Below are 14011 nucleotides of genomic sequence, written 5' to 3'. Positions count from 1 at the left end.
CAGAGATTTGCAAGATTTCAGAGTAACAGGGTAACTAGGTTGGAATTGGTTTTTAGAAAGATGCAAGCAAATGTTAATGACTCATAGGTGGTGTTCAGGAGAAAGGCTGCAGTTGTAGGCCAGTTACGATCCTGTCCCAGACTTCCCAGATGGAGGGCGAGCATGATCTATGGCATGTGAGTTTCCCAAGGAGAGGCCAAAGGACTAGACCTCAGGATGAAGCTAAAGGAGAAAAATTATAGATGCCCCTGAGGTTTGAACTGTCAGAAAGCTGAATATACCACTGATAGGTACTGGAAAGGCTTGGGGTGGAAGGCTGAGTCATGGTAGAGGGAAGGTACCTCCTGGGATGCCAACCCATTTGTCTTCTCCAAATTTCTTTTTCCTCCTCTTGGTCTCCTAAGATCATGACTTGTATGTTTTCTTTCTTTTTTTGAGACAGGGTCTCACTATGTGGCTCTGACTGACCTGAAACTCTCTGTAGACCAAGCTGGCCTCAAACTCACAGAGATCTTCCTGCACTACTTTGCCCAGCCTTCCGTGTTCTTTTTGTGGGGAATATCCTTTAGTGCCAGTCTTGTAGTGTGAGTCTGGTACTGAAGTGATAGCTGTGGTTCTAGGGTTACTGTGATTGACTGGCTTCTGTCTGCCTCGGTTTAGAGGAAGTGAGTCTTTAATTTCTCTGACAAGGTAGTATATCCAGGACTGGGTGTGGTCTCTAGACTCTTGGCTCTTCCACCAGGGACCAGTGGGGACTGAGAATGGGAGGAATGGAAAACCCTATGTGTAAGTAGCTTTACTCTATGTGCATGAATATGTATAAAATGTCTGTTGACTTAATAAGCCAGAATAGCCTATTTATTATTTCCTTTTGGTTAATTTTGGGTCCATGCACTAACTTTTTACCCTTCTGCAGGCATCTGTGGACCAAACAGCTCCTCTGGTGTTAGACAGCGCCAGTTTAGGGGTCAGCACATGCCAGTCCATGGATAGAGGCAACAACCCGACCTTTGGGAACTCCCAAAACATAGAACAGACTTTTCCCTCTACAAACTCTGGTGACTGCAGGTGAGCTACAGAATAACCAAACTGATATTCTCATTAGGTGGGGGGAAATTTAACCAAAGGCATAACAGTTGGGAGTCCAAAGCTCTGCGCCATGTTCTAATTGTTACAAGTCACCTGAGAGACCAAGTGGTAGGTGGAGGATCTGTGTTCTCTCAGAGATGTAGCATGTATCAGACATCTTGTTAGTCCAGGTCGGTAAGGACATGCACTAGCAGTGGGTCAATCACACATCACGAGCCTTTTCCTATTCCTAAGAAGCCAGAGAAGGGTACTACCTATGCCTCATTTGCTTAGTAAGGGTCTAAGCTTTTGTTTTTTTAAAGGCAGGGTTTCTCTATGATGTAGCTCTGGCTGTCCTGGAACTCACTCTGTAGATCAGGCTGGCCTTAGACTCACAGAGATCCACCTGCCTCTACCTCCTGAGTGCTGCTGGGAGTGAAGGTGTATGCCACAATGTCCCAGTTGATGGGATGGCCCAGTGTGTAAAGACACTCGTCATGCAAGCCTGCTGGCTTAAATGTGACCCTGGAACTTATGTAAAGGGAGAAGGAAAGAACCAATTCCACAAAGTTGTCAGTTTTGAGAAACTTTTTTCTTTCTTTCTTGACTGTGTTTGCTTTATGGCAGTTCTACTTAGTCTGTTCTTACTGTGTCATTGTCCTTACTGAGCAGATCTTGGCTATATGATCTGAGAAACTTAACTTTTATAGCCCTCTCCCTACTGTTCTTGGATAGTCATGAGTTGGTCCCTGTTGTCAAGCACTTCATTTCCTTCCTTACGTCATAAACTCTGCACTGATTTTGCCTCTACTGCATTCACCACTGCGTGTTCACTTTGGCTAGCAGAGGGGATGCTTGTTCAGGCCTAACTCTTCTCTTCTAACTTCTCTCAGGCCCAAGCCTTCACCATACCCAGCTATGGAGGAGATTGGAGGGGCTGCCGAGTGTACATGAGGAGAGTGCATCCAAGTGCTTCCTCATTGCTCAAAAGGGTAGAGAAGCAAGGTTCTTCTGCTTTTGGAAGAAAGGGAACTTCAGTAGGCTGAAGGTGTTTCCTAGTTACAGTTTCATTGCTGTGAAGACACCATGACCACAGCAACTCTTATAAAGGAAAACATTTAATTGGGACTAGCTTACAGTTCAGAGTTTAGTTTATTATCATCATGACCAGAAGCATGGCAGCACAGAGGTGGACACAGTGCTGGAGAAGGAGCTAAGAGTTCTATAGCCAGATCACAGACAGCAGGAAGAAACAGTGAACCATTAGGCCTTGCTTGAGCTTCTAAGACCTCAAAGCTTACCACTAGTGACTCACTTCCTCCAACAAGGCCACACCTACTTCAACTAGACCACACCTCCTAACAGTTCCACTCTTATGAGGCTATGGGACCATCTTTTTTTTTTTTTTTTCAAACCAAGATAAGAAGTCCAGAAATGATGTGGTAGGCAAAAGCAGGACCCATGACTGAAAATTACACAGTGTATATTCCATTTCATGATAAGGAACTTAGCAACAGATACAGCTGCATTTAGAAAGGCTTGAGTTGTTTGCCTTTGAAGGTATTCATGGAGAAGACAGTCTCTTGACTATGTACTTGAACTCATACTCAGAGTTAGAAGGAAGTTTTCTTCAAAGGTTTTGAAAGCTTTTTCTTACCCCAAGATTCTAGTTTTAGGTTTTTATTGTAGTGCTGGGTATTAACCTATAGCTTGATATTATGAAATACTGCATTGAGTCCTGAAACACCCCACAACCCCTCTTTGCAAATAGGTACTCAGAAGATTGGAATAGGAGAAAGAGAAAAGTTTGAGGAATTTCAATAGCTGCTGAGTACTAATTCTTTTTTTCTTTCAGATTGCCTCACCCCCATCTCTGTAATAGGTCTTTCCAAGTACCCCAAGTTGATCTGAAATTCATGATCCTCCCAACTCAGCCTCCTGAGTGCTGGGATTACAGACATGTGCCACCACAGCAGCTTTAAGCATGCTTCAATCACGGTCATACCTTCTAGGCAGGACTTAGCAGCAAGTGGTAGAAAGATCAGGACTTTGGAATATGACTCACTTGAATGCAGATCTGGATTCTGATGCTTCTCACCTCTTGGACCTTCAGTTCATTTAGCTAATTTGACTTGCTTTAGCGTTGGCTACTGTTTTAGGCAGCACGTGTGTCAGTCTTGACCTTGGTTTACATGTTAGCGCTACATCACCCTGAGAGACAGGAATAGCACTGTCCTCTTTTTCAGATAAAAAAATAAAGACCAAGATAATCCAGAGTCCCATAGCTGCTTAGTGATAATTCCAAGGTTCTGTCCTGTAAACTCACCTGAAATTATTATGAAGTGTTTTTTGATTGGTCAGGGTTAAGTAAATAACATGTGAGAGGCCATCAAGCAAAACCAGAGCAGCCTAAGGTTTCTTAGAAGCATAATTGTTAATGGAGAGATGTGTCTCAGTGCATAAGAGCTGCCATGCACCCACGTTCCTAATTCACAGCTTCCTGTAACTTCAGTTTCAGCAAATCCAAAGCCTTCCTCTAACTTCCATAGACAAACACATAAACAAAAGAATAAAGTGAAAGATCAAAATGACTGAGGAGTAAAGTGCTTTGTAAGGGCGCTGTGTTTAGATACAAAATTACTTTGCTTTTTTCAAATGTGTAAGGTCTTGGGGTTCAGTCCACAGCACTGAAACTAGAGCCTGTTCATATGTGTCATGTTATTCTGTTATGCTCTGTGTTACAGCTTTCATCAGCACATAGCAAGCTCTCTGACATCGTCCTCTACCCTGGTGGAGATCCTGGAAGCCATGAAGCATCCCTCGTAAGTGACAGGACACATTTATAAAGCAAGGGCAGAAGGTACCTGAGGGAAGACTTGCTGTGGTGGTGTGGGTGGGTAGTTATACCTTACTCTACTGCTTACCAGTTGTGAAATGTGGGCAAGTCACCTGACCTCCCGAGCCTCTGCACCTCATTTATACAATGAGGAGGGTTTTGTTTTGTTTTGTTTTATTTTAGACAGGGTTTCTTTGTGTAGCCCTGGCTTTCATAGACTTACTCTATAGACCAGGCTGGCATCAAACTCACAGAGAGCCGCCTGCCTCTGCCCCCCAAGTGCTAGTATTAAAGGTGTGCTCCACTACCACCTAGCTACAGTGAATTTTTAAAAAATTACATTTTAGTTATTTATTTGTCGGGAGCTAAAGGGCTCCCCGCATGTGTGGATCGTGTATGCTGCAGTTACATATGGCAGTCAGAAGACAACCTGCAGGAGTTGACCCTCTCCCTCCAGATGTGATTCACAGAAACTGAACTTAAGTTGTCAGGTTTAGTGACAGGCACCTTCATATACTGAGCATCTTGAGTTTTATATACATGGTTACTGCAATAATTAAATTTTCATGTGAAGTACCTCATGTAATACTGACAGATAAAGTTTTCTCTAAATGTCCCCTCCCCTATCAGTTCTTCTATCCTGCCATGGGGGTTCTCTCAGGCTAGGAGTTACATATGGAACCCTCCTATGGAGCCCTTACCTCCCATCTTTTTTTTTTTTCCTTATGACCACTGGGCACATGTTCCCTCCTCACTCGTTGGAATTCAGGACAGGGGTCCAGCTGCTGTCTGAACAGAAGGGCCTTTCACCGTGCTGCTTCATCAGTGCTGAGGTCGTACACTGGCTGATGAACAATGTGGAGGGGGTCCAGACGCAGGCGATGGGCATCGACATCATGCAGGTGAGGTTTGTCTGCTCAGGTCCTGTGATCACCGTCTGTCATGCAGGGAGTCACCCATTCCAGTAACGCTATTTGCAAGCATCACTGGATCCTCTGTGGTGAGGATCTGTTTTTAACAGCTGTGAGGCCTATCTGGAGTTGATGAGAGATGGGTCTTCTTTGAAATACACTTTGAAAACCTTGGGGTTAGAGGTGGTAGCACAAGTCCCCAACATTGCTGAGGAAGTGGAGGCAGGAGGATCATAAGTTCATAAGTTAGAAGCCATCCTGTTCTACATAGTGAGACCTTGTCTTAAAAATATATAAACAGGTGTGTATGGGTGTGTGCCTCTGTGTGTGCATGTAACGCATGCTTTGACTTTAAAGTTTGCTAGAATTTATTGTCTGAACTGAAATATTCTGGACAAAGTCTTGTTCTTGTCCCTCAGATAAATATCTGTGAAAGATTTTTCAGGGAACAGTCCCCAGCCCCAAGCCCAATTTTACCCTGGTAATGCCTGTGTATCCAAATTCCAAGGCTGAATTCCAGGCTCTGCATCAGAGGCATCTTCACATAGTAGTACAAAGGCACCAACCAGATTGAAGAGTGTCTTCATCTGTGTCTTGTGCCTGGACAGGGCCACCTCGTAGTGCTCATTTCCATATCCCCAAGACTTGCATGTTGCTTGGCACATAGGAGGCACTTAGGAGATTAATACTGCCAAGTGCAGTTCACTGTTGAGTGAAGAAAACAGAAGCGTAACTAAGGTCAGGTTGACTGAACTGGTCCACACTGTCTTGTCCATGAGGTCTGCAGGATGTTGTTGAACAGCTGGCTTTTTATCACTGCATGGTAAATTTAATAACTAATTTGAATCAGAATACTGTTGTTGTTTTGCTCTTTGGAGGTCTTGACATGCTGTTTTGCATAACTTTTCCCCAATAAACTTCCATCTCCTTGAGAGTATTACTTTTTTACTGATGAAACGTCATTCTGTTATAACAATTCAAGGGACATGAGCTGGAGGTGTAGATAAATATCAGAAGCATGATATCAATTAAAACAAGCTGATAAAAGAATTATCAAGTATTATACCTTTATTTAAATTTAAAATACTATAAAACTTCATTCTCATGTCAATACATATCTACACAAAACCTTTTAAAAATATATACTTGAATCATTCACTCAGACATACATGTACTTGCAACATAAAATAAACATAAGTCTTAGGGCTGAAGGGAGATGGCTCATTGGTTGAGAGTGCTTATTACTTATCTAGAGGACCAGAGTTTGGTTCCCGTAACAGGTGTCTTGCAAACACCTGTAAATCCAGCTCCAGAGGATCTCATACATAAAATATAAATACATCTTTAAAACAAAAGAAAAGAAAAATTTTCAATTTAAAAAGCATGCTTGAGATTATCACTTGTATTAGTTACTTTTCTATCACTATGAACAAGGTAACTTAATAAAAGAAAGTGATAAATTGTACTTATAGTTCCAGGTTAAAGTCCATGATGGCTGAGTGAAGGCCTTGGTGGCTGGAACAGCTGAGAGCTCCTCACTAACAAAGCAGGAGGCAGAGAGTGTATTGAATGAGTCTTTTGAAACCCAAAACCCTTCCCCTAGTGACATACTCTCCTCCACAAAGCTACACCTCTTGATCCTTCCCAAACAGTTCTACCAACTGGGACCCAAGTATTCAAACCTATGAGCCTATGGGGACTATTCTCATTCAAACCACCACATTTCTTAATTGTTTATTTCTGGGAGAAGGAAGAAGAATGGGACTTAAAAGAATCCATAGTTTTGTTTCTCTGTGTGTCTTTTTTTTTTTTAAATGTCGTGTGCGCACACACACACACACACACACAGAGTAATCTGCATGTATTTCCAGCAGAAGTCAGATTAGATCAGTGTATTCCCTCAAACTGGATAAGAATAGTGCTGAGCCACCACGTGGGTTCTGAGAACTGAACTGGAGTCCTCTGGGAGACCAGCAAGTGCTCTTAACCACTGAGCCAACTCTCTAGCCCTATGTTGTATATATTTTTAATTTTTTTTTTAATTTTATGTGTTTGAGTATTTTGCTTGCATATGTGTTTATATACCACATGCAAGCCTGGTACCAGAGAAGGCCAGAAGATGACATCTGATCCCCTGAAACTGGACAGTTGTTAGTTACCATGTGGTTAGTAAAAATTAAACCCTGGTCCTCTGGAAGAGAAGCCTGTACTTTTAACAATTTAGACATCTCTCCAGCTCCAATTTTATTCTGTTCTGTTCTGTTCTGTTCTGTTCTGTTCTGTTCTGTTCTGTTCTGTTGTTCTGTTTCCTGTTCTCTATCCCTGGCTGTGCTGGAACTCACTGTGTTGACCATGCTGTCCTGGAGCTCATAGAGATCTACCTGCATCTGTCTCCTTAGTTAAAAGCGTTCTGTGCTGGAGTTAAAGGCGTTCATCAACATGCCAGATGATTTTTTAAAAAAGTAATATGAGTTGATGTCAATGTCATAGTGCTCCCTTATCTCAGTTGTTTCCTAAACTTTCAGTTAACCATGGTAAACTGACTTAAAAATACTAACTGGAACATTCCAGAAATAATGTTTTAATCATGTTTATTATAACATATGTATACCTCCATTATATTATTAGCTATCATTACTATCTTCCTATGCCTACTTTATAAATTAAAAATGCATGTATAGGAAAAACAGTTCAGTTATTCTTTGATATCTGTGGATAGATTCCAGATTTATCATAGGTACCAAAATCTACAAATGCTCAAGTTCCTTATATTTACAATAGGCCATATAGGACCTCCCATGTGTTATACACCATTTCTAGATTATTTAAAACCAAATAAAATGTAAGTATATTGTTTAAGGAATGGTAATGGGAGAATCATCTGTGTGTGTTCAGTGCAAATAAGTTTTCTCTTTTTCTTATACATTTCTTTTTTTAAAATTTCATTGGTATATACTCATACGTAGTTGCAGGTCACATTAAGACATTTTCATACACAGGATAGTAGTGGTAAATGCCTTAATCCTAGCACTGGAGAGGCAGAGGTGGGTAGATCTCTATGAGTTTGATTGAGGCCAGCCTGCTCTGCAAATTATGTTCTTCCAGGACAGCCAAGGCTATATAGAAACACTGTCTCAAATAAGTAAAAAGAAAAAAAAGCCATTTTCTTTTTTTCTTTTTTCTTCTTCTTTTTCTTTTTTTCTTTTTCTTCTGATATATATATATGTGTGTGTGTGTGTGTGTGTATGTGTATATATATATATATATGTATATATATGTGTGTGTGTGTGTGTATGTTGTTTGTTTGTTTGTTTGTTTGTTTGTTTTGTTTTCGAGACAGGGTTTCTCTGTGTAGTCCTGGCTATCCTGGAACTCACTCTGTAGACCAGGCTGGCCTCAAACTCAGAAATCTGCCTGCCTCTGCCTCCCAAGTGCTGGGATTAAAGGTGTGTGCCACCACTGCCTGGCAAAAAAGCTATTTTCATAAAGTATATACACTATGCATACTTCCATCCACACTACTGCTCTCATCTTGCCCACTTACCTCTCCTGTCAGTCACCTTTGTTTCCCTAGGACACTTCCTACTTTCACGTCATACATGCATGATTTTACATACTATATAAGATGACGAAACCTCAATCAAGAGAAAAATAGAGAGCATTTCTTTTGTGGTTGGTTTAATTAATATGATTATCTCCAGTTGTGTCAATATAAAGTTATTTTTATTATGGATTAAAAACAATTCCATGCCGGGTGGTGGTGGTGCACGCCTTTAATCCCAGCACTTGGGAGGCAGAGGCAGGCGGATTTCTGAGTTTGAGGCCAGTCTAGTCTAGAGAGTGAGTTCCAGGACAGCCAGAACTCTACAGAGAAACCCTGTCTCAAAAAACAAAAACAAAAACAAAAAAATTCCATTGTGTATACATACCACATTTCTTTGTCTGAAGTCTGTCTCTCCACTTGCTTTCCCTTTGCTGTACAAAGGCTTTTTAGATTAGTTTGTAGTCTCATGAAGTCAGTTGTCAGTTGTTACCATTATTTCCTGAGCCTTATTTAGGAAGTCCTTGCCTATGCCTAGATCTTAGGTATTTTCCTTGCCTCTTTCTTTAAGAGTGTCAGAAGTCCAAGTCTTGCATTAAGGGTCTTGATTCAGTGGGAGTTGATTTTTGTACAGGGTAAGAGACAGGAATCTAGTTTCATTCTTCTACGTTGGTGATACAAGTTTCCCAGTCCTATTTGTTGATGACTGTCTTCAGTATTTTTTGTTGTCTTTGAAAAAGTCAGGTGGTTATGGCTCCTCACCATATTTCACTGATCTGTATGTTTTGTGTGTGTGTCAATGACGTGCTGCAGTATAACCTGAGGTCAGGTGTGGTGGTCCCTCCAGTATTATTCTTTTTGCTCAAGATTACATTGGCTGTCTATGCATCCATACAAACTTCAAGATTTTTTTCCTACTTCTGTGAAGAATGACTTTAGAATTTAATGGGGATTGCATTGAATCTGTAGATTACTCAGGGTTGGATAGATACTTTTCATATTAATCTTCTAATCCATGAGCAAAAAATAATACAAAGAATTTGGTGACATCTTTTCTCTTTCTGTTTTGTGGAATAGTTTAAGAAGCACTGGTGAGAAAAAGAGTACTGGTATTAGTTATTTAAAGTTCTGTTAGATCATCAGTGAACCAAGATGACCTTGAAGCCCTTGTTCTCCTGCCTCCACCTCCCCAGTGAAATTACAGGGGTGTGCACTACTACTAGTTTTCCTTTGGGGATCTTGAGAGACATTCCCTAAAGATGAACATACTTCCTAGCAGAATCTTAAATTTATTAAAGTTAGATGGTTATCTACTTGGATAGTTTCTGTATGTTCAAATTTTTTATTGAAATTCATATATTTTATAACTTAGAACAGCTCCGCATAATACATTGTCTGATGGGGACCTGAGGTGTGAACTCATTCTCCAGTCACTCGATTACCTTGACTGCTATGTACAGGCAAGAGCTGCCTCTGAGATGTCAGCTGCAAGAATTTCAAGTTTTCACTGTCTTTCCTAGAAAATGCTGGAAGAGCAGCTCATAGCGCATGCATCTGGAGAAGCATGGCGGACGTTCATCTATGGCTTCTATTTCTACAAGATAGTAATGGACAAAGAACCTGAACGAGGTCAGAGCAAAGCACATGCAGTTGCTACGGGGGCGAGCACTTTTCCTAATCTTTCACATCACAGTGCGTCTTGAGCTCTGTGTGTGGTTTGTATTTTGAGTTGACACTCTGTTAACTTCTTTCAGCATTTATGTGTATTTTAAGCATAAGTAAATAACTGTTGTTTTTTCAAAAAAGATTTATTTAGCTATTTTTATGAATGAGAGAGAGAGAGAGAGAGAGAGAGAGAGAGAGAGAGAGAGAGAGAGTGTGTGTGTGTACATATACAAATGCTTGTGATGCTGGTGAGTGCATATGTGAATGCAAATGCATGAGTTGCGGTGCCCACAGAGGTCAGAGGTGTTGGATTTTCCTGGAGCTGGAGTTACAGGCAGTTGTAGCCATGAGCTGGTGGCTTTTGCAAGAGCAGCATGTACTCTTAACCACACAACCATCTCTCTAGCCCAGACAATGTTTTTTTCAGCTACAATATGTTTTCATTGAGGACAGTGTTGATAGATGATAAACATAAAAGAGGCCAAGGTACCTGGTCCAAAACTTTCCACAGGGCATGTTTTGGCTCCTGCTCTCCCTCCATCCAGCACAGTTGGTTCTGACAGAACATAATAGGCTCCTGTGTACTTTCTACTTATTGGCCTTCCAGGTCCCACATACTCCTTCCACTAAGACTATCTAGTCCTACCAAGTATTCCAAGACACATTTTAAATAAAGTCATTCTTTGATATCAGAGGAGGATTTGCTCAAGGAACCTATCTTCTCTGAGACAAAGAAAAAAAAAATCACAAATGTTCAAGACCTGTATGTAAAATGGCATGGTTTCACATATTGCCTGTTTACACTCTCTTGTATTTTTTTTCTATTTTTTTTTTTATGTATTCACCATTGCTCTCTTCAGACACACCAGAAGAGGGCATCAGATCCCATTACACGTGGTTGTGAGCCACCATGTGGTTGCTGGGCATTGAACTCAGGCTCTTAACCACTGAGCCATCTCTCCAGCCCCTTGTATTTTTTTGTTTGTTTTTGTTTTTCGAGACAGGGTTTCTCTGTGTGGCTCTGACTGTCCTGGAACTCACCCTGTAGACCAGGCTGGCCTTGAACTCAGAAATCTGCCTGCCTTTGCCTCCCAAGTGCTGGGATTAAAGGCGTGTGCCACCACCGCCCGGCACCCCTTGTATATTCATATTCTCTCTCTCTCTCTCTTTCTCTCTCTTTCTCTCTCTCTCTCTTTCTCTCTCTCTCCCTCCCTCTCTCCCTCTTTCTCTCTTTCTTTCTTTCTCTCTCCCTCTTTATCTCTCTCTCTCTCTCTCCCTCCCTCTCCCCCCCCCCATGTGTGTGTGTGTGCGTGTGTGTGTGTTTACCCCATGTATTTGCAGGTACCAAAAGATGGTGGTCAGTCCCCTGGAGCTAGAGTTACAGACAGATGCTAGGAACTAAACATGAGTCTGCTGCAAGAACAGCCGGTGCTTTTAACCATGGAGCCATATCTCTGGCCCCTTCCCTTATATTCTTTAAATCATCCCTAAATTATTTATAACAACTAATAATTAAGTACTGCTGTATTATACTTCATTGTTCAGTAAACAGGAAAAGTTTGGTCATATTCAGTGTAGATACTCTCCTGCCTTCCCTAAAATACTTTCTATGTATGTGATTGAATATGTAGATATATATAGCTCATGAGTCCAGGGGACTGAATGTCTGTATTTGCCTGTTTATTTTGGTTCTGAGATGGAACCCAAGGACTATGAACATGAGGCAAACACTCTGCTTCTTAGCGATATTATAGCACCACCCCTTTTTAATGAAGAAAGGGAGTTCTCCAATGAGGAACAGTTTCTAGCATAAGTATATCTAGCTTGCATAGCTATGTAGGCACCAAGGACTCAGACCAGCCTCCATAGTGTATGAACTTCAGATGCGTGGGGACTGGGTGGAAGTGACTTCTTCTTCCATCTGCTAAGTCACCTTTCACCTCTGGGTCCATACGTGATACGGTATAGCTGGTGCCTCTGGGTCCATACGTGATAAGATATAGCTGGTGCCTCTGGGTCATACATAACATGGTATAGCGGGTGCCATTAACTGTGCACTCTTGTCAAGATAGTGTCTATTTTTATCTTCTAATAGAAAAAGAAAAGAAAAACCCACAACAGTTTATGTCCTGAAATTATTATGGAACTGATAAGATTTTTTTAAATTGAATTAAAGCTTATATAACATAAAATTAGCCTACATAACACTTCCTTGTTAGCTGTCACTGCCTAGCTCCTCCGTTTCCAGTCATTCTCTGTAAGCAAGCACTAGTAGGTTTCTGTTTCTAAATGTGTCATGTGTGTAGAGTCATATAATACATAGGCTTTTACACTGGTTCCTGTCACTTAGCACAGTATTTTCAAGGTCCCTCTGTATTACAGCATGTATCTATCCGTCAGAAAATGAGCATTGTGATGTGAGATCCTTTACTTCCCTCTGCATTTTCCCAGTGGCTATGCAGCAGCCCTCTGCCCCCTGGCACACAACAGGAGTGGATGACTTTGCCAGCTTCCAACGCAAGTGGTTTGAGGTGGCCTTTGTGGCAGAAGAGCTTGTGCACTCTGAGATTCCTGCCTTCCTCCTGCCCTGGCTACCCAGCCGGCCAGCCTCTTATGCAAGCAGGCACAGTTCCTTTAGCCGAAGTTTTGGAGGAAGGAGCCAGGCAGCTGCGCTGTTAGGTAAGTTGTGTTTGGAGTCTGGGAGTAGCAGGTAGCAGGGGAAGGGTGGCATATACAGACCTTACTTAGAACCACAAGAAAAGTGTTTGTTTGTTATTTTGTTTGTTTGTGAGGGTCTCATTGTGTGTTCCTAGCTGGTCTACAATAAACAAAGATCCACTTTCCTTTGCTGTATTTTTAAGCTGAGGTTCTCAACCTGTGGGTCATGGCCCCTTTAGAGGTCAAATGACTTTTTCAGAGGAGTTAAGACCCACTGGATAACACAGATAATTACACTACGATTCATAACTAACAAAACCAGTTATGAAGTAGCAACAAAAATAATTTATGGTTGGGGGTCACCACACTATAAGGAACTAACTGTATTAAAGGGTCATAGCATTAGGAAGGTTGAGAACCATTGGTTAAAACCGTTGGCATGTGCCAACTTGCCAAATAAGAAAAAAATATGTTTCTAAGTATGGCTGGATGTAGTGAGTTTACCTTTTCATCTTAGCACTTAGCAGGCCGAGGCAAGAAAGTCTCTGTTCAAGGACAGCCAGGATTACATAGAGAGACTCTGTCTCAAAACACACACAAAAAAGCAATTTCTTTCTGGCCAGATGAAATTAGTAGTACATATCCATAATCCTAACACTTGGGAGGCAGAAGTAGAGCAGGGATTGTGAATTTGAGGCCAGCTCAAGCTGCATAATGAGGCCCTGACTCAAAAACCTAACCAATTTATTGATTTGCTAAATAAATAATATATAGCTTCAACACTCAAATTTTTCTTAAAAAACAAAAACAAAACAAAACAAAACACCCAAGTTGATTTACAGAAGAGAAAGACCAGAGTTTCACTAATGTCCGTGATTTGATTGGGTTTTGTTGGTTTTACTGTTTGGGCATGGCTTTTGTTTGTTTGCTTGTCCCTTTTTAAAAACTTCTGATGCTCATTTGGAGGTAGCAGCAGAAAGCTGTGTAGAAATGCCTAATGTTGATGTGTGGAGCCTTGGCTTGGCCTGTGCTGGCTCCTACTTCCCCATTCTTATTTAAGTCACTGAGCTGGGATGCTGCAGAGGCTGGAGGAAACACCACCACTTGCCTTCTGCCAGAGCACAGGCCTTCAGTTTTCTATGGCAGTCTGTTAGGTCTTGACGTCAGGAGAGACTGTTGCATTCCTCTATCCAAACTTTTTCCAAAGTATTCCTGGTGAATGTAGATGAAACTAGCTAGTTTCTTTTTTAAAAATTCCCTTCAACCTGTTGGGACTTGCTTCGTTGTGAGGCAGCTCTGGTTGTGAGGGCTGAGCATCAGTGTTCTTTCTCC

General features: G+C 41.4%; 1 protein-coding gene across 7 annotated transcripts in view; it reads left to right on the top strand.

Annotated features, from left to right (window-relative positions):
* Window positions 1–14011, top strand: part of Depdc5 (DEP domain containing 5) — a 125080-nt gene that overhangs the window by 97074 nt on the left and 13995 nt on the right. For all 7 annotated transcript variants that reach the window (XM_028758279.1, XM_028758282.1, XM_028758281.1 and 4 more), the window contains 5 exons: window positions 917–1068; window positions 3813–3890; window positions 4674–4806; window positions 9877–9985; window positions 12473–12700. In XM_028758279.1, the coding sequence (XP_028614112.1) occupies window positions 917–1068; window positions 3813–3890; window positions 4674–4806; window positions 9877–9985; window positions 12473–12700 (700 nt within the window). The remainder of the gene's footprint in view (window positions 1–916; window positions 1069–3812; window positions 3891–4673; window positions 4807–9876; window positions 9986–12472; window positions 12701–14011) is intronic.

This window comes from Grammomys surdaster, unplaced genomic scaffold (assembly GCF_004785775.1).
Source record: "Grammomys surdaster isolate TR1022 unplaced genomic scaffold, NIH_TR_1.0 126187, whole genome shotgun sequence".
Classification (NCBI taxonomy): domain Eukaryota; kingdom Metazoa; phylum Chordata; class Mammalia; order Rodentia; family Muridae; genus Grammomys; species Grammomys surdaster.
This window is presented reverse-complemented; position numbering and strand designations above follow the sequence as displayed.